This window comes from Heloderma suspectum, chromosome 1 (genome assembly GCF_057233095.1).
Source record: "Heloderma suspectum isolate Gila_16-S chromosome 1, 16-S_ref, whole genome shotgun sequence".
Taxonomy (NCBI): Eukaryota; Metazoa; Chordata; class Lepidosauria; order Squamata; family Helodermatidae; genus Heloderma; species Heloderma suspectum.
Window position 1 is genome coordinate 115332916 of NC_139458.1, and position 18695 is coordinate 115351610.

Here is an 18695-nt window from a genome sequence, read left to right on the forward strand (position 1 = left end):
TTAAATTTAGGATCACAATCGACTCCCTTTACATGTGTTTCCTTTTTCCCTTCCCCTTTCCCCCTCCTCGCCCCCTTAACTGAGTCTTCCATTATCTGCCATTGATCTCCCGCCTCTTCTTGCTGCTTTAACTCTTGAGGGAGGAAGCAGAACCAGAACACAACGGGGTAATTTGATCGCTCATTATCTGTGATCTATTTAAAAATGGAACAAAGGGCATTTAGTGCAGGAGGGTCACATGTAAAGAGCCTGCAAACTTCTGTGAAGGAGCAATCCCAATTGCAGGATAAAAGCCCGGTGTGAGGGAGCCCTTGGAGCAGGTAATCCACCTGCTTGGTGAGAAAAAAGAGGAATGTTTCTTTTAAGATTACACTACTGCCCATGGACTTCATAAGTCAGCCTTCCCCAACCTTGTGCTGTCCAGATGTGCTGGACTACAACTCCCGTGATCCCCAGCCAGCATGGTGCATGTTGACTAGGAGGTTATGGGAACTGTAGTCCAGCACATCTGGATGGCACAAAGTTAGGGAAGGCTGTTGCAAGCAGTTTTATTAAAATAAAATACAATTTTCTTTTCTAATAACCTGCTTCCCAGTTAATTGGTGGTACCTTTTCAATTGATCTAAGGGTCTTTGATCAATTACTTGACTAAACATTGGAACTCTAGTTTTTTGTTTTTATTTTGTAAAAACAAATGTCTCAAAGGAGTGCTTCAGGTAGTTGGATACCAATTTGGGGGGCAGCTAAACTGGAGCAGCCTTGTGTAGATTCCTGGAGAGAGTCCATAGATTGGTGGTAGAGAACAATCTTAGCATAGGAAGGTCCCAGGACCATTGCAGAAGGCTGTGTTTAAATGATCTTGGGTCAGCAGGTTTGAAAGGGGATCTCTGGCAGTGCTGTCAAGGTGCACAGTGTTGGTGTAGATTCGATGTAAGGTAGCTCCATATAGCACAGACTCAGGTGTATTATGGAGTTGGTATTTATGTGGATGAGAGATGCTGCTATACAATTTACCAGCTCCTCAACTGCTCCAAATAGAGTTCATCATATAACAACATTGCACCATATTATTTATAGATTTTGTCTTGGCTTGTTGCTTTGCTTTCATTTTATGAGCGCTCTCTCTTGAAGTGAGAGAAACAGATTGCTGCCTTTATTTATATATTTAAGTGCTGGCAATACGATACACTGTTGTTTCAAAGTCATCTGAGTTACCTGCTTGGTGTTTGCAAATGTTTACATTCCTCTTGCATTTGAAAGTAACTATTTTACTATTTCTTTCTGAAGATCCCTCTACCATTAGGACAAGCATAACCTTTAAGTTTAATGATGGAAAATGTAACTTGAAAAAGAGTAAGATGTTTCAAGATGCTCTTCACCGTATAATGCCAGGTATGGATGAACACCTGTGATTAAAACTGGTTAATGCTGTAGATCAGGAATGGGCAACATGCGGCCCCCAGGCCCCATGCAGCCCACACCACTTCCCATCCCCCCAATATCCTCCCCCCCATGGTGGCTACGGAGTGCCCAAACAGCCAAACATAAACGCTTGTTTACAAGCTAAATTTGGCCTTTGGGGCGCTCTGTAGCCGCTATGGAGTGCCCAAAGGGTTCAATTTAGCTTGGATTCAATTTCAGCTTTTTCCCTGTGTGCCTCACAGCACCCTACAGATTGCAGCCTGTGCCAGGGGTCAGGAGGGGCAAAAATGGCTGGCCCACCCCCGCTGTAGATCATTAAGTTCCAAATACTGTAATGGTGTTATCTATAACTTTTATTAAGGACCTTGGTGCCTTTTGGTCATGATAATGTACTACAGGCATATGAGTAGACCAGACAAAATCATTCTGCTTTCGTGCAATTCCTCCACTCAATTGTACAGGAGAGGTCCAGACCTTCTTTCTATAGTGCTGCTATACTCTGTTCCAGACACCCACCCCTAATCTCCCACTATGATGAGAAGTTAGAACCCTTCATGAAACAGCACACATAGATAGCACATGGAAGTGGTTTAGGTGTTGGGGGTGCAGTGAGGGTTGTGGTAGCATTTAGCTTCTGTTACAGAAGTGTCCAATCAAAGGAACTCAAGATTATTTATATAGTTCAGTAACCGAAAGCATTTCACTAGCCAAGCAGAGGCAGAGTGAAGCAGTCTCTAACAAGGAATGATAAAGAGTAGCCAGGATGGAGCAAGGCTGCATTGCCCAACAGAAGCAGAGGCTTGGTTATATTATAGAGACAGATGAAAAAATGGAGTGTTGTGTCCCAAAGGACAGAGCAAGGCAGTGGTAAGGGAATAAAGGAGACAGGAACCCTTGCAACAGCTTGGTCATCAGATGCTTAGCAGGGAGGCTTATAAATCGGATCGTATGGGAGTTTATGACAATAACATAAGTATTTTTGAGTTTCTATAGTTCAGTGATTCCCCAGTCCAGAGCTACAGGCCTTCAGTGGAGCTAGGTAGAAAGAAAGGCTTTTACTGCTTCTGTTCCTCCAGAGAGACAGATGCTTGATCATGAGGGAGGTGAAGTAGTAACAGTTGTCCTCAAACCTGGTAGCCATACAGGAAGTTTGGGCGATTTGTGAGGAGAGGTCAGGGTACAGCTTGCACCTCATTGAGCAATTGATTGCTCGGCCATGTGGCAGTCTGCCCACATTTTTAAGTGCCATGGTTACTGAACTTCTGTTTACCCATCAGGTAATCCAGGGGTGCACAACCCGCAGCCTGCAGGCAGTCTCCCAAGCCCTCTTGTGTAGATGCCCAGCCACTGCAAAACCCACCACCAAATACCATGCTGCAGTGCCAAGTACTCTGTTTTCATTTGGAGCGAGAAAAGGAACACACACACACACACACACACACTGCCACCATCAGTAATCTGCAGCGTACCTCCCATCTCTTTGCAACTGCAAATCTCCATTCTCTTTGCCATTGTCAGAGGTGCTCTATGACTCTGTGTGTGCTCTCTAACACCAGCTCTGACTGCTTCTGATTGCTGCTGCTGCCGCCACAAGGAAGCACAGAGAAGCACCACTTTTAAAAATAAAAGTAAGAGAAAAACATAGTGTTGGAGTGGTGAAATGACTATCAGTAGCATTAACTAACTTGGAAAATCAAAATTACATTGGCTGATTGGGTCGTATGATGGAGGGATACCAATGTAGCAGTGCATCCATAAACAGAAGTTTAATTATAAAACTAAGGGGGTTGTGGGAATGCTCTGGACATACCCCTTTTCTCATATGGCCTTGCTAGATTACCCATACCCAATTCAGCCCCTGAACCTAAAAAGGTTGTGCATTCCACTGTAACTCAGAAGAGTTACAATGCTGGTCAATTAAGAGAAAAATCAAATGGGCAATACAGATTGCCCCTTCTCAAGATGTATGTGACCACTGTATCCAGGGTATGTACTGAATGTATCTTGACAGGCCTTGCCTCTTGTTGATGCAATGGTTCACAGCTCAACCCACATTTGAGGTGCCACTATAAAGGATTCCAGATTTGTTTGCTGGGGAGTGACATGCTAAATGTCTGAACTGGCAGCTAAGTGTAGGGTGACACACATCTCATCACAACCCTAGAGCCACCTGAATACATTTAAATCCACACTCTTGATACAAATTATGTGAACGAATCCTTGAAACTATAGCAATGGAGATACCTTAGTATCAAAGCGGCTATGGTTCTGGCAGCCCATAGAGTTCTGAAGTTTTAAGAACATATGAGCCCTGCTGGATCAGACCAAAGGCCTAACTAGTCCAGCATTCCATTCCTGCAGTGGCCAGCAAGATGCCTATGGGAAGCTCACAAGCAAGACATGAGTTCAATAGCACCCTCCCGCCTGTGTTCCCAGCAACTGTATACAGAGGCCTCTGATGCTGGAGGTAATATACTGCCTAGCTGTCATGACTAGTAGCCATGGATAAGTTTATCCTCCATGAACTTGTCTAATCCCCTTTGAAAGCCAACCAACTTGATGGTTATCACATCCTATAGAACCAAATTCCATTGTTTAGTTATGCATTGTGTGAAGAAGTAACTTTAACTGCAGTGTTATAATGGAGCTGGGAGGGTCGAATTGCTGGGACCTTTTGATTAGCAGGGACAATAACATAATCTGCCACCCCCCTCAGACTTCCCTTTTCCATCTGATTTTAGCTGTAATCCACATAGTTGTTGTTCAGTCGTTCAGTTGTGTCTGACTCTTCATGACCCCATGGACCATAGCACGCCAGGCCTTCCTGTCCTGCGCTCTCTCCCGGAGTGTGCTCAAGTCCATATTCATTGCATCAGTGATGCTATCTAGCCATCTCATCTTCTGCCGTCCCCTTCTCCTTTTGCCTTCTGTCTTTCCTAGCATCAGGGTCTTTTCCAGTGGAAAATGGATTTTCCTGTGAGCTATCCCTGTTGTAATGCAAAGTATTTTGGGGTGGCTTGGTCTTGAATGGACAAATAAGATTTCTTAGTTTTACCAAAGGCCTGCTCCTCATGGGGATAAAAACTCTTAGAACTGGTTTGTTGACTGTGAGATAAAGTATAAATTGTTTCTCCCTGGTGTTGGGGAAAACAAAACTCCTGGAAAACTTTGAGCTGGTCTTATGCTGTTTGGGGACTTGTGTCCCTCTCCTTTGCTTTTTCATGCAATCTCAGGTCTCTTCAACCAAAATCCCACATGTTAATCATTACACTGCCTGTTGCCAGCTCACTATTCTATGACTGTCAGCGGATCCTAATAAATTGGGTATTTTGCTAAGTACTGCTTGGGGGAAAGGCGGTACACACACACAGATCAACACACGTATCTGCATTTTTGGATTCACTTTGGGGGCGTGGCCTTGGGGATGGTCACGATGAGAGCCTGCATGTGAAAATTGACTATTACACCACTATTTTAACTGTGTAGACCTTTGTCATAGCAGGCTTAAAAGTGGAATAGGCATGGAGCTAATTTTAAATAGACTGATTTTTAGTAGTGTTAAAATCTCAGCAGAGATTTTTGTCTTGTACACATTTGGCTGTTATCGTTCCTTAGAGCCACTGTACATTTATATAATTGAAACTATGCCCACATACCAGAGTATGCCAGTGCAATTCCTTATAGTTAGCCTGGTAGCATCTGGAATTAATCATACAGCCCCATAAACATTTTCTCAGTAACATTTATCAAGCTTTAGCAAACGCCCAATAGTATAGATGACCAAGCTCTTGCTTCCTTTAATTTTGTTCACACAGAGAAACATAATTCAGTAATGGAGAACTTCTACTATGTAAACCTAACATGCAGTTCTGGCAAGAAAGCTCTTGGAGACTTCAGCAGATTGAAGGCAGCTAGAGAAATGTTTATATCTGCGGACGTTGAACTTGAAACAAACCAAAAGGAGGTGACAGGTTGGTTGGAAAAGAACCCACACAACAACACAAAGGTTATACTTATGATGGAGTTTTGTTGCAGTTTGCGCCTCGATTTCTCAACCTTTCGCTTTCATCTTTATGCAAAAAAAGTATCTCCTGTTTTGAAGCTTTAATATCCATTTCTCCTAAGGTCAGAAAGCTACTATGACTAAATCTTTACTGTTCTATATTAATACCAACTTTGGGTAGCTTGAAGACTTTCTCAGAATAATATTTATTGCCATAGCTAGTGCAGTCTGTATTCTTGGTTATTGCACTGATTATTCTTTTGAACCTAGTGGTGTTGCACTTTAGTACTTTCTGCTCCTGATCGCCACCACCTGTACCTTTCTAGACACATGTAATTTGAACTGTGCACGTAAAAGAACTGAGAAGAGGCTTCGTAAAGCAATTCGAACCTTGCGGAAGGTGATCAACAAAGAGCAATTCCATATTCGCCTGTCTGGTGTGGATCATGATGTGGCCAGGAAATCTCCCAGGGTACTTGATAGTATACAGGAACTCTGTGGCCTGGGACAAAGGCATGTGGATAACAGATGTGGTAAGCACGATGGTCATCTGATGCATTGATTTGATGCATATATAACCTGCATTTGCCCTTTCTTGTTTGTACTATAGGGAACATCTGATTTGCCTCAAATTCATTGGCTACAGCATTATCACACCAAATGTTAGTTGATATGGGGCAAATTCCCCCACTTTGTTGCACCGCAAAAATGTGTGTGTAGAAAGCTCATAAATCTGATGTCAAAGCTGTTTTCTTTGGGCTTAGCATTGTCCTCATTATCATCTTTATCATTGTCTTCCATTGTTTGTGGCTTGCCCATAATTATACTTTGCTCAATTATGTAAAACCATAATCTTGTTATCTGTCAGTTCCATAGCACTTAGTGTACTAGGTTTTTTACATTGCTTATTCTATTTATCACTAAAGTAGTGAATGCAAGAGATGCTTATTTAGAAATAGTTGTAATAACTTCCTTGACCAAAGATTGCACAATAGTGAAATCCTTGAGATACACTTTAAAGCAAAGGATATCAAATGAACCAGCAGATGACAGAAATCAAATAATGTCCTTTGCACCCTTAGGAATTTTCCTTTTGTTCCAGAATCACTTCCAAAAACACAATATGGTTGTGACACAGACATTCCAGGAGCCAATTGATTACCAGGGATGATTTAGACTTTACAAATTTTTGCTGCGTGTGCACTCTGGCTCCGTTTAGATTTCATGTTAAACCATAATTTGACAACTATCAGGAGGAATTTGGAAGCTTTCACTTCTGTTTTTGTTCAACTATAGCTTGTCATATCATCCAAAAAGATAAACTGTGGTTATTAACTATGGTTTGCTTGAAACAAGCCAAACTATATGGCTTCCAACAAATGACTTTGTATGAGAAGCACTTGTCCATAATCACCCACAGGTTGTGTTGAACACATGTGCTTCCTGGTCCTTAACCTCCCTGTCTCTGTAGACATCTCTCCACTTCACAGACTTGGTTTGCATGACATGGCCAGGTCATTGTGGATTAACCCAGAATGAGCTATGGTGTGTGCTGGGCATGTGCAGACTCCAATTGGGATGATCGGGGATTGTGCTGAGTCATGTGAACCCAGCCATTGTTGGTTATTCAAGGGTTAAACAACCTTCATGACCCTTAATTAGTAGTAGGGTTATGTGAGGCTTGTTTAACCAGTGAATAACCCATGATGGCCAGTTTTGCACAACGTGGTGCAACCTCTGATCTCCCCAATGTTGTGTATTCAAAATGGTGGCTGCTCACGTCCAGCGTGTGCCATGGCTTGTCATGGGTTAAATAACTCAAGATGAGCTGGCCATGCCATACAAATGGGCTCATTATGTTCACTCTGGCAAGCATATTGGCCATGTAGAGTGTGAACCAGGTTAAGGCCTTCATTTCTCCACCTTTTTAATGATCAGTAAATTTGATACTGTTGCTTTAGGTTCTATTTTTTCTACTTTAGGATGCTGCAAGGATGTTATTTTTAGTGATTGTATTTAATTTTGTTTGTTTTAATTTCGGTCAACTCTCCTGTTTCTAATGTATATGGTGGGGTACAAATGTGGCTTTGAAAGAATAAATCAGCACTCCTATATATTTGTATTGTAAGCAGTATGAATTTCATACTGCTTCAACAAACACAAGCACACTAACTTCCACTGTGGTCCTGATCTTATTTTCTAAAAAGGAGAAAAAGCCACACAAAGAACTCTGTGTCTTGAACGTTGTTGCTACTGGTTCTTACATATACTGTAGGTGATTCCCAACATCTTGCAACTTTTTTTTTTCTTTTCTAATTAAAAGTTCTTAAATGAAGTTCATTGGGAGAAAATAAATTTTCCAAACCAGAGATAAATAGTCGGCTATTCTGCCAACCCCTGCTGCTTCAGGAATAATAGATTTAAGTTCCAATGCACATAATTTCCCCCATATGACCACAGCCTGTGAACCAGTAAAAACAAAAGGATCCTAAAACAATACAGGGGGCACTTAGAAATAAGTTTCCATCAGGGTTTCTTTGTGGTTTTTCTTATGAAGTCAGGGCATGACTCTTAAGGGAATGGTTAGCTGTGGATCACAACCTCTTTTATGAGGTTCCAAACCTTAGTCACTGAGACACTATAGTATTTGTCCATGGCATCAAAACCTCAAAGGCTAAAAGTGTTGAATAGAGGGAAAAAGCCTTTAAGTGCCTTTATAACTACTAATCCTGGCTCCCTGTGGACCCCTCTCCCCCATTCCTTCTTTGCATCAGAATAGCTCCCCAGCCCCAAACAGCTGTGTGAGTTAGGAATAGGTTTTTAATGGTCACTGAAGAGAAACAAAGACAGTGGTTCTAGGAATGAAGTCAGCTGAAGGCAATAGGTTCTTTATTTCACTTGAAGGAAAACAAGCAAGTTGCAGGAAAATAAAAAAGCAATCAAAGAAAGCTTGCTGAATTCTTGATGTAATGTAGTGTCATTATTTCCAAGTTTTTGGTCTTTGCTTTTTGAAAACAGGCATTTATTGTACTCTGTGAGACTAATACACTTCTTAGTGTCATTTTAAACTAATATTTGTATAGAAAATTTGAAGCCCTGATATTTTTAGAGTTCCCTCCACACAGAAGGATCAGTTGTGCCTGCTTTACTTGCATGGAAGTCTTAGGGGACCTGGTCACATCACAGAGGATAACTTTCCACAAGCAAATGTACATCTTAAATATTTCCAAATAGAGTTGGGTCATTTGTAATGTGTCTAAACTGATGAACTGTACATAAGGGACTCTTTTAACAGGATGAAGATGGATAGATGCATGCTTTACAGCCTTGGGAGGCATATCTGACTAGGATTCAGTCATCTGGCAGGATACATAACATCACTGTTTCACGTACAATGATCAGGAATATATATATGTATGTATGTGTGTATGTATATATTAGACAGGTGGAGAGGAATGTTACTTTAAATAAGAGTCATAAGATGTTAAGGCCCATCTGCTGCTGGATTTGCAGTTAACACCAGACAGGCCGCTTAACAAGATCAGCCTCGGGTGGCGTTCTGTCTGTCCCATCAGCCAGGACAGCTAGGCTGGTGAGGACAAGGGAGAGGGTCTTCTTTGTAGTGGCCCCACTCTGTGGAACTCCGTCCCTAGGGAACCCCGCCATGCCCCCTCTTTAATGAGCTTCCGCCATGCGTTGAAAACTTGGTTGTTCAGGCAGGCATTTGGCGTGGGCTAGGGAAATTTTAGAAAACTATGTTTTAATGTGTAATTTTATTGTTTTTAAATTGTTTGTATTATTGTACATCACCCAGAGTGGCCAGGTGACCGGCCAGATGGACAATTAAGAAAGAAAGAGAGAGAGAGAGAGAGAGAGAGAGAGAGAGAATAAATAAATAAATAAATAAATCTCTTTCCCAATTTAGGGAGCAATCCTATGGCCACTAGACAGCGGATAGATAGCCATAGGATATGGTGTTTTCCGGGAACCGACCTCAGAGCCCATGCTCTGAGGTCAGTTCCTGGAGAACCGACCTCCCACCACTTCCGCGCTGTCTCAGAGGCAACACGGAACAGCCCTGTCCTCTGCACTCGTAAGAGGAGTGCAGAGTGGCTGGAAAGGGATGTGGCTGGGGGTGTTCTGGGGCGGGGAGAGCGTAACTGCCTGTATGACACGATTCTATGTGTTGTACAGCAGCATCCTTCCCCGCTCCGTGCTCCCATGGCTAGACAGCTGCAATCGCCTGTCCAGCCGAAAAGACAGGGCAGGAGAAACGCAGAGGGGACAATCCCTGCCGTGCTTCTCCTGCCTGCCTCTGAGTTCGGAGGTGGCCGCCTATCTAGATACGATTGCTCCCTTAGTCACATATATTTAGGTGGCTTTTAAATAAGTGATTGCTTTTGTTTTGTCTTTGTACAAACTTTTAAGTGTGCAAAAGCCAAGCTGTAGTTGTGGATGTACTGGTAAAAAAAAAAAGGGAACGTTGTAATCAAATAACTTCTAGGTTCCACTGATAGTTGGTGGGAGAGTTGCAGTCCAGTCCTTATACATTGTGTGTAAAAAACAAAGTCCCAGTTATGGGGCTTGTTTCCAATTCCATAGGATTGCAGCCTTAAGCTTTATACATAATTATCCAATTGAAATCAGTACAACAGTACTTAGTATGGGTAGTGCTCACCCATTGTGACTACTTTGATTTTTTTGAAAGTCTTGATTTTTTTCCTTCGGTCCTTGGTATTTCCCTTACGTGTCCCCACCACCACCACCGCCTTCCATTACTATATTGCAAAACCTTTCACAATAGGGTATTGCATTACTTAGTATCTTTTGAGTGTGTGATGAGTTAAACCATTTGCTTCTTTCACTGAATTATTGAGTAATGGAACTGAAAATATGAAGCTGTCTAATACTGGGGTGGGGAATCTCGTTCAGCCCAAGAGCTGGATTCGGTTTCATAGCAGCTGCCAGGGGCTGCGTTCCAGTGGTAGGCAGGGTTGAAGGCAAACGGGGTGGGGCCAAAATGGCAAAAATTATCAGGATGTTAGCTTAAAGCTCTTACAGCCAGTAATTAACCCTTAGGAGAGGCATTAATCTGCCAGTCCCCTATAAATCAGCTTTTTAAAAAATCCAGACCACTTCTAGAAACAGAGCAAGTGAACAAGCAGTACGCCTTATCTCAAGGGTGCATTTTTTCCTTGTGACAATATTTCTAGCTGCAGGGAAAGCTGAAGGCTTTCTTCTCTTTGGAGTCACTAGCCAATCTGACTAGGCAGAAATTCCTTCTTGACTCCAAATTTGGCTATACAGAATGAGCACAATTTCTCAAAGGAAATAAGAATGGGACTCTATTCCATGCTTCCCAGTATTCCCGCTCTGCCTGTGGAAATTCTCAATGTCTCAGAACAGATATCCATTTATCTATGTTCTTCTGCTGCTATAAGTACATTAAGGGTTTATTTGCCATTTACAAATTACTAGTGTAACTTCTTGAACGCTCATATGGTGAGGCTGTACAGTTAATCTCTTGTTAAAGCAATATGTGTTCAGGGATAACAATGGTATTTAACAATTCAATAAGATAGTTCATCTCTCATTATAAAGAAGGAACTTCACACAGGTTGAAGGTTTCAACATGCCTAATTTTAACCCACCTTATAGAAGACATTCACTGATTTAGCGTGACTGCCTGTTTTTTCTTCTGTTGTTAGCTAGCTGCAGCGTTGGAACATATTATGATGGGGAACAAGAAGGCTGCATTTTATGTCCTAATGGAACTTACCAAGACAATGAAGGTCAAATAACTTGTGAACCTTGCCCAAATGCTCAGAATCCTGGAAACCAAAAAACAGCCGGAGCTCGCAATATATCTGAATGTGGAGGTGAGGATGTTACACCCTACAGAGCCACTGAAAAGATGAACCGGTGTTGCCTCTTCCTCCTTCATACATTTTGAAAGCATCCCTTAGCATAGATTTTGGGAAGCTTGCAAGTGCCAGAGATCAGCTAGATAGTTTTAAAATGTTCTTACATGTCGCTCTGCCATGGTTATATCAATCTAGGCTATCTGCATTGCATGTAAATGCAAGTTTGGAGCAGACAGTAATGTGCTTGTGAGAGTATATATATTCCTAACATATTCCCACTGTTGTCTGCGCTGAAGCATATGGGGGCAGGGGTGGGGAGATGATCAAATTGCTGCTTTAGAATATCTGCCTAAAGAGAGGCAAAGCTCTTGGCTATCAGCACAATCATGATTCTTGTTTCATGCTACTTGACTTTGGTTAGTTTAGTGGTAAATTCTTGCTGCAGCTTGGGGGAAATGTGGAATTAAAGAAAAGCTAAGAGGAAATGTTAGGGGCTAAGGAAGATAACCCGTACCTAACCACTGCACATCAGTTTCCAGTAATCCAGAACAGCAGACACTGTGCTAAGAGTGAGCTTGCGCTTGGTGCAGTCCTGGCATGTTCCTATTAGTCACTCATGAGAGGGTTTTATAGCACATAAGTAAAGGCCAGTGTGACTTACTCCTCTTGAGACAAATGGAATGCCAAGGTCAAAAATTAAATGCTCTTGGTGTGTAAACACGTAGGGCATATCCACAGCATTACAGAATTCTGGGGAAGCAGGGGGTTGGCAACACTAGATCTAACTATGTGGACAGAGGCCACAGACAACTGCACTCCAATGTGAGTTTAAGTGACACAGTGTACATTGTAAAAACTAGCCACTGCGTATGGATGGATTAGTGGCAACTTGTGCTCATTTGCAGCGCCACCAACAATAGGGACAGCTGGAACTTATGGTAGGCGGTTTTAATTCTGGTTTTGTCCCCATCCTCCTCCTTGGCAGTGACTGCTTAAGAATGCTTAAGTACTGTAGTACAATTTTACACAGGATCTTCTCCCAAACCATCAGATCTATTTCCATGGACTGAACTGCCACCTTGGTACAAAAACATGGTTCCAAGGCATGGACCCTCATGGATTTTTTTATTATTTTTACATTGGATCTTCTCCCAAACAACTATCAAATTATAGATCACAACTGCGGATACAAATATGACCAATTATTTGCTGGTTGTTTCGAGGAGAATGCTTGTAAAAAAAAAAAAAAAAGAGAGGATACATATATGCTACGGTGGTGCTGGAATGTACTGGATTTGTAATTTTTACTGTGCTCTCTAAAGGCACCAATGCAAGCGTTAATTTGATGATGGTTGGAGCGGGGCGGGGGAATGGTGTGTAAAAAGGATCCAAATGCAAGGGGATCTGTTTTAACACTGGATGAGACTTTTCTGCAGACCTCATGGAAAAGCAGAGTCCCACATTAACGAAATCAACGAAGGAAGGCACCCCCCGCTTAACCACAATGTTCACAACCAGTGTGTATGCACACTCTTTCCTCTGTTCCAGTCTGTCTCATCGGAATGGAAAAGCCTGTCCCCCTAATTCTGGCTTTCCATTTTCAATCCTTTTTTCCTCTCCTCACCTTGGCCTTCCATCCCCCAAGTCACTTCATTTTTGATCCAAGACTTGTGGTAAATAAGTAGGTAGGCAGGATGGGGCTGGGGGCAGCCTGAGCCTGGTGGTAGAAAAGCAGGATGCAAATAAAATAAATTCACCAAGTTTGCTTCTAGAAAGTGTTCAGTATTTGGAAAACTTAAGAACATAGGAAGGTGTCAGACTATTGGTCCATCTAGCTCACTACTGCAGCAGCACTCCAGGGAGTTTTCCCAGCCATAGGAGATGTCAGGTTTTGAACCTGGTACCTTCTACATGTGGTCTACCACTGTCCTTTCCCAAGACATTAATTCTGATGGTTCCATGTAGAATTTTCCTAGATTGGGAAAAGACTGCCCCAGTAAGGCTGAAGTATGTATGGAAAAATGGACTGTTCAGCAGCTAACAGAGTCTCTTTATTGAGAGTACACCCAGAATATTTCCACTCCAGTTCTTTCAAGTTACACATTGTGTGATAGGAATATTTCATAATACTGAATTTAGGAGGCTACCAACTTTTGAGGCACAGGTTCTAAATAAATCTTGATGGAAAGTAGAATTTCAAAGATTTGTAAGCCTGTTTTTTAAGGGTATTGGGTATATTAAACAATATTTATTAGAATATGTGGTTATTTGTTTGGGGGAGGGAATTGTTTATCTCTTTCTATATGTATGGCTGAAAGAAGCTGATAAGAAAATTTCCAGATGGTGCTACACTCAACAGAATTAAAAAAGGTGACAGGAATACAACAAGGTATTTGTTAGAAAGGGAACCTGTGTTTCTTCTTCGTGGTCTCTGTGCAACACATGTATGGGCTCTGTGCCTGTGTGGAGACTTGTTCGGGAAACTTCCAAGCTGAACAGTTTGGGGGTGGGAACCCCTCCCCCACTGTCTCTGGTATATATAGCGTGGGTTTCCGCCTTCCCCTCAGTTCCTTTTCGACCACCTTAGCATTACTTCGTGGAGAACTTCTTCGACATTCTGTCAAGCTGTGTTTTCTATCTTTATCATATCTTCCTTGCCTCTTTTTCTTCCTTTATCTTTTTCTTCTTTACGTAAAAACTGAGAAACAGAGAGAGAGAGAGAGAGAGAGAGAAGGAGAGCGTCTGGAGAGCGTCGTTCGCCTCAGCGGTCTCCTCCGGCTTATGGCCCAAAAGTGTACGGCTTGTGGCAGTAAGGTGCCTTCTTTGGACAGTCACTCTTTATGCCTGATCTGCTTGGGAGAATCCCATAAATGTGAATCTTGCCACCACTGCTAATCACTATCGAAGCAGGCTCGCAAGAATAGAACAGATCGACTAAAGGTGATCCTTTGGCAACGGGCCCTTCAAGCAGTTGATATGCCTAAGGCTCAAACACCTCAGGAACAGCCCGCCGTTGCTCCTTCCACAAGTGCAAGAGGAGTGGCTCCTGCGGCTCAAGCTTCCCCATGGTTAACCACAGAGCCGGTTCGAGTAGACCCACCTACTCCAGGAAGAAACCGGACTATCTTGGTAGCTAAAAAACTTTCAAAAAAAGGCAAAAATGCCCTAAACCAGCGGCAGACACACCGGAGAAAAAGAGGAGAAAGAAAACCTCTAAACAGCAGGAGAAGGAGTAGGACGCCTCGCCTCCCCCTCCTCTACTTGATTCTCCCTTGATTGTGGTTCCTCCCACACAGGTTGTGACTTTGGATCCGGCCTCCACGGTCTCGGAGGGTGAGTTGAGGGACACACCAACCACACCAAAGACAGCTCCAACACCATGCCATTACGATATCCAATCACTTTGGTATCGGCCAACACTCTCTCCTCGGCAGCCTCTTCAATACTGATCTCTGGATCGACACCGTACAGATCACAATACGACTGTGATTGCTCCCACTTTCCATCCTGTGATTGGGATCGTTTTTCAGTCTCGTCATCTCCTCCCCATGGACAGCAACGTGATGCAAATTAGAGACTCAGGAGGGATCGTGACCTTTTCCTGGATCACTCTTGCTACTTAGGAGCTACTTCTCCATTACATACCCCATTTCAACCTGGACAATGACCGCTCTCCATATCGTGGGAGGACTTTCTGTCCTCCTCCTGTACCAAGACATTCTACGTCTCTAACACTACACCAATCCAGCTGGGACCGTCAAGCCCCACTGCCTCCAATTCCACCTCACGGTGCGACTGATGTGGCACAGCGACCTGCCCCCTCATAGGAATCCGGTGAGGACTATCAATCCAACTCCTCCTCCTATTCCTCGGTCCCCCCATCAATCTCATCCCCAGATGATGTCATTTGGACACGAGATAGAGCCTCGCCTTCCAAGGATATGGGGCACTTTTCTGAGCAAGTGCTTAGAATGGCACAGTCGTTGGGCATCGAGGCGCAACAACCTCCACAACAACTCCACAATCCGGTGTTCGATGCCGTCACAGCAGACATGTTCACCCCGGTGGCCATTCTCTTTCTTCCAGCTCTGCCGAGTGCAGTGCAACAGACAGGGAAAATGCCTTCATCCTTGATCCCGACGTCCAAGAGGCTAGAATTGAGGTACAGGGTTCAAAAGACAGATGCTTCTTTCCTCTTTGCACATCCAAAACCGAACTCAATAATAGTAGAGTCTGCTCAAGGCCAATAGTAGAGTCTGCTCAAAAAATGCAGGCCACACCTGTGGATGAGGGCCATAAACTCGACCTCATTGGACGCCGCCTCTATTCTTCAGCAGCTTTGGGGCTTAGGATTTCAAACTACCAGGCAATGATGGCCAGGTATCAATTGTTCCTTTGGGAAAAAATGGACTCTCTCATCATGAACCTTCCTGAGGATCAGTGTGACTTAGCCAGAATGTTCCACATGGAGGCATCCAAACTACCCGTCAGCAGATCAATACCACCCGTCATCAGGCGGACTGCAATGCCAAGGGGATAATGGGCTCCATTACCCTAAGGTGATATGCCTGGCTCCATTCTGCGGGCTTAACTCCCAAAGCTCTCTCTAGGATAGAGGATCTACCCTTCGATGGGGAGGGTTGATTCAATGTAAAAACAGACGAGCAAATGGACTCTGTGCAGAAAGCCAGAACGACTGCTCATAAGATGGGCATCAGCCAAGTCCAGCACCAGCAACACCACGTCCCTTATCGTCAATGTCGCTGGTACTGACAACATCAGACCTACCCCCCTCGGCAACCTGAGGATTGGGCACCCAGATACCCACAGCAACAGCAGCAGCAACAAAGGAAAAGTTATTCCTTTCCCAAGTTGCAGCAAAAGGCGAAGGGCATGGGATTTTCTAGGCTCAAACACCTAGGCTCAAACACCTTGACTCCAGCCTCTCTCCCCTTCATACCAACCATTACAAACCACCCTTCGGAGACCTCCTGAGCAAATTTTACTCGACCTGGACGAGAGTGACATCAGACAACTATTGTCCGTCAAGGATACAAAATAGAATTCAACACACTCCCACCACTGGGTTCAGTCTGGATCACCCCACCCTTGAAGGTCCTTCAGGAAGAAACACAATCTCTCCTAAGGAAGGGTGCCCTCTCTGTTTCTCAGTGCCATCCAGCATTCGTCCAAACCTCAGTATGGAGTGGTTTTTCCTCCAGGTACTTCACTGTACCAAAACAGGATGGAGGCCTCCAATCCATTCCAGACCTTTGGGACCTGAACAAATCTGTCCCAAGAGATTCAGAATGACAACCCTAGCCATGATTCTCCCACTCCTCCAAAAGGGTTCATGCTTTGCCACAGTCAATCTCAAGGATGCGTATTTCCACATAGCGATAGAACACTCACACAGAAAATTTCTCCACTCTGCAATCGGAGCGGAACTCTTCCAGTATAACATTCTGCCGTTCGGTCTCTCAACAGCTCTATGCGTATTCACAAAGTGTATGGCTGTGGTTTGCACTTACCTCTGCCTCAAGGGAGTACAGATCTACTTGTATCTCGACGATTGGCTGCTAGTGGACTCCTCTTGGGAAGCCCCATTGCATGCTATTATGGTCGTTCTGAACCTCCGTTGGGTGCTGGGACTAAGGATCAACAGGGAGAAATCCCATCTGAGCCCCACACAAACAGTTCAGTTCATAGGGGCCATCCTCGACTCCAGAACTGGCTGGGCGTACCTTCCTGCAAATCACATCAAAAACCTCGTTGCACATGCCACTTTGATATTCCTTGATAGCCGTGCCAAGGCATGCGACATTCAATGCCTACTTGGTCATATGGCAGCAACGGTATCGGTTGTGGAATGGGCCCGGCTGCAGATAAGGCCCCTGCAAAACTGGTTTATCCAAGCTACCGCCATTTGCGTACGCTGGGGTTTTCCCCCTTGCCGTGATAGGCTACGTAAATATTTACGTAGCCTATCACGGCTCAATACAGGGACACAAATGGCAGCGGCTACGACAGCCACCATTTGCGTCCCTGCAGGGCTGCCCAGCGGCCGGATGTCCAGCTGCGGGTGGCCAGAGCTGGCCAGCGGCTCTACGGCATGGCTGCAGAGCAGAGCCGGCTGGGCAGGATTCCGGGGGGAGGACCGTATCGCCTCCCCCCCCCGTCGAGAATTCCAGGGGGAGGGACGGAGTGCCTCCCCCCCACCGTGGATTGCCCGGTGCGGAGCCAGGTAGGTGTTTCGTACATCCCTACCTCCGACATCGATACATTCCAGATCCTCACAGACGACACCACAGTTCTTTGGTACCTAAACAAGCAAGGGGGAACACACTCCCCCCACCTCCTTTCTCTCACTCTGGACACTGGGTAGTTACAAAGGGCATTCGTATGACCGCTCTCCATATCATGGGAAATCTCTTGGCAGACTCTCTCAATCACCTGCTCCGGTGCTCTCACAAATGGCAGCTGGCCAGGACAACTCTGCAGCTGATTTTCAGGCAATGCGGTTGACCCGAGATCGATCTCTTCGCAACTCCAACAAACATGGCCTACAGACAATTTTGCTCCAGGTCCGGAGTCAGTCGAGGATTGCTGGGCAATGCCTTTTTCCTGGAATGGAAGGATCACCTATTCTACCTCTTTCCTCTGTTCCCACTCCTCACGAGAATGATCTCAAAAATCAGACAGGAAGCCATGAACTGCATCCTAATTGCCCCTTGGTGGCCCAGGCAACCTTGGTTCAAAACACGGACAGACCTGTTGCGGGGACATTGCCTACTGCTCCCGTAAACAGACAACTTAATTTCTCGGGAATGAGGCTGAATTCTCCACCCCGATCTCCATACCCTGAAGCTCATGGCATGGAGGATCCAGCCCCTGGACATCGCTCCCCACCGATCCCAACAACAGTACAGGCTATACTCGATGTGAGTACAGGCTATACAAGAAAGCCATCTACGCGCCACTTGTACTCAGCTAAATGGGCTTCATCTGTGAAGTTTGCGACTGACAGCAACTGTATGTCAAGGGCTCCTTGGAGGCCTCTCTCAGTCTAATCCAGTAGCCAAGTCCAGACACAGACAAATGGATTCTTTTCAAAGCTTTGTTCCTCTTTTACAACTTAACAACTCTACTGTTAACAACTAGATATGAGCAGCAGAGTACCTATGCCCTACGTTGGAACAGTTGGTCCCTGTTTGAAAGGGAATTACTGGCAGACCCCTGAACTTAAGGACTAGGGAGAGTCCCTCCCCTTTTCCCTTGGATCCTCTGGGCGCAGCCGTTGTTTGCGCGCCAACCGGGCACTACGCCTCCTTTCTGCGCCTTCCATTTGGCGCCGCTCTCTGCATCGGCATTGCGCGTCCATCAAGTCTGTTTCCCGCGCTCTGTCA

At 44.5% G+C, this 18695-nt stretch overlaps 1 protein-coding gene across 2 annotated transcripts in view; it reads left to right on the plus strand.

Moving 5' to 3' along the window:
* SCUBE2 (signal peptide, CUB domain and EGF like domain containing 2) overlaps positions 1–18695 on the plus strand; it is an 81043-nt gene that overhangs the window by 46766 nt on the left and 15582 nt on the right. The window contains exons 14-17 of one of the 2 annotated variants that reach the window (XM_084828342.1): positions 1288–1392; positions 5238–5393; positions 5752–5958; positions 11134–11304. In XM_084828342.1, the coding sequence (XP_084684468.1) occupies positions 1288–1392; positions 5238–5393; positions 5752–5958; positions 11134–11304 (639 nt within the window). The remainder of the gene's footprint in view (positions 1–1287; positions 1393–5237; positions 5394–5751; positions 5959–11133; positions 11305–18695) is intronic. The other variant, XM_084828351.1, reaches the window with a different exon arrangement.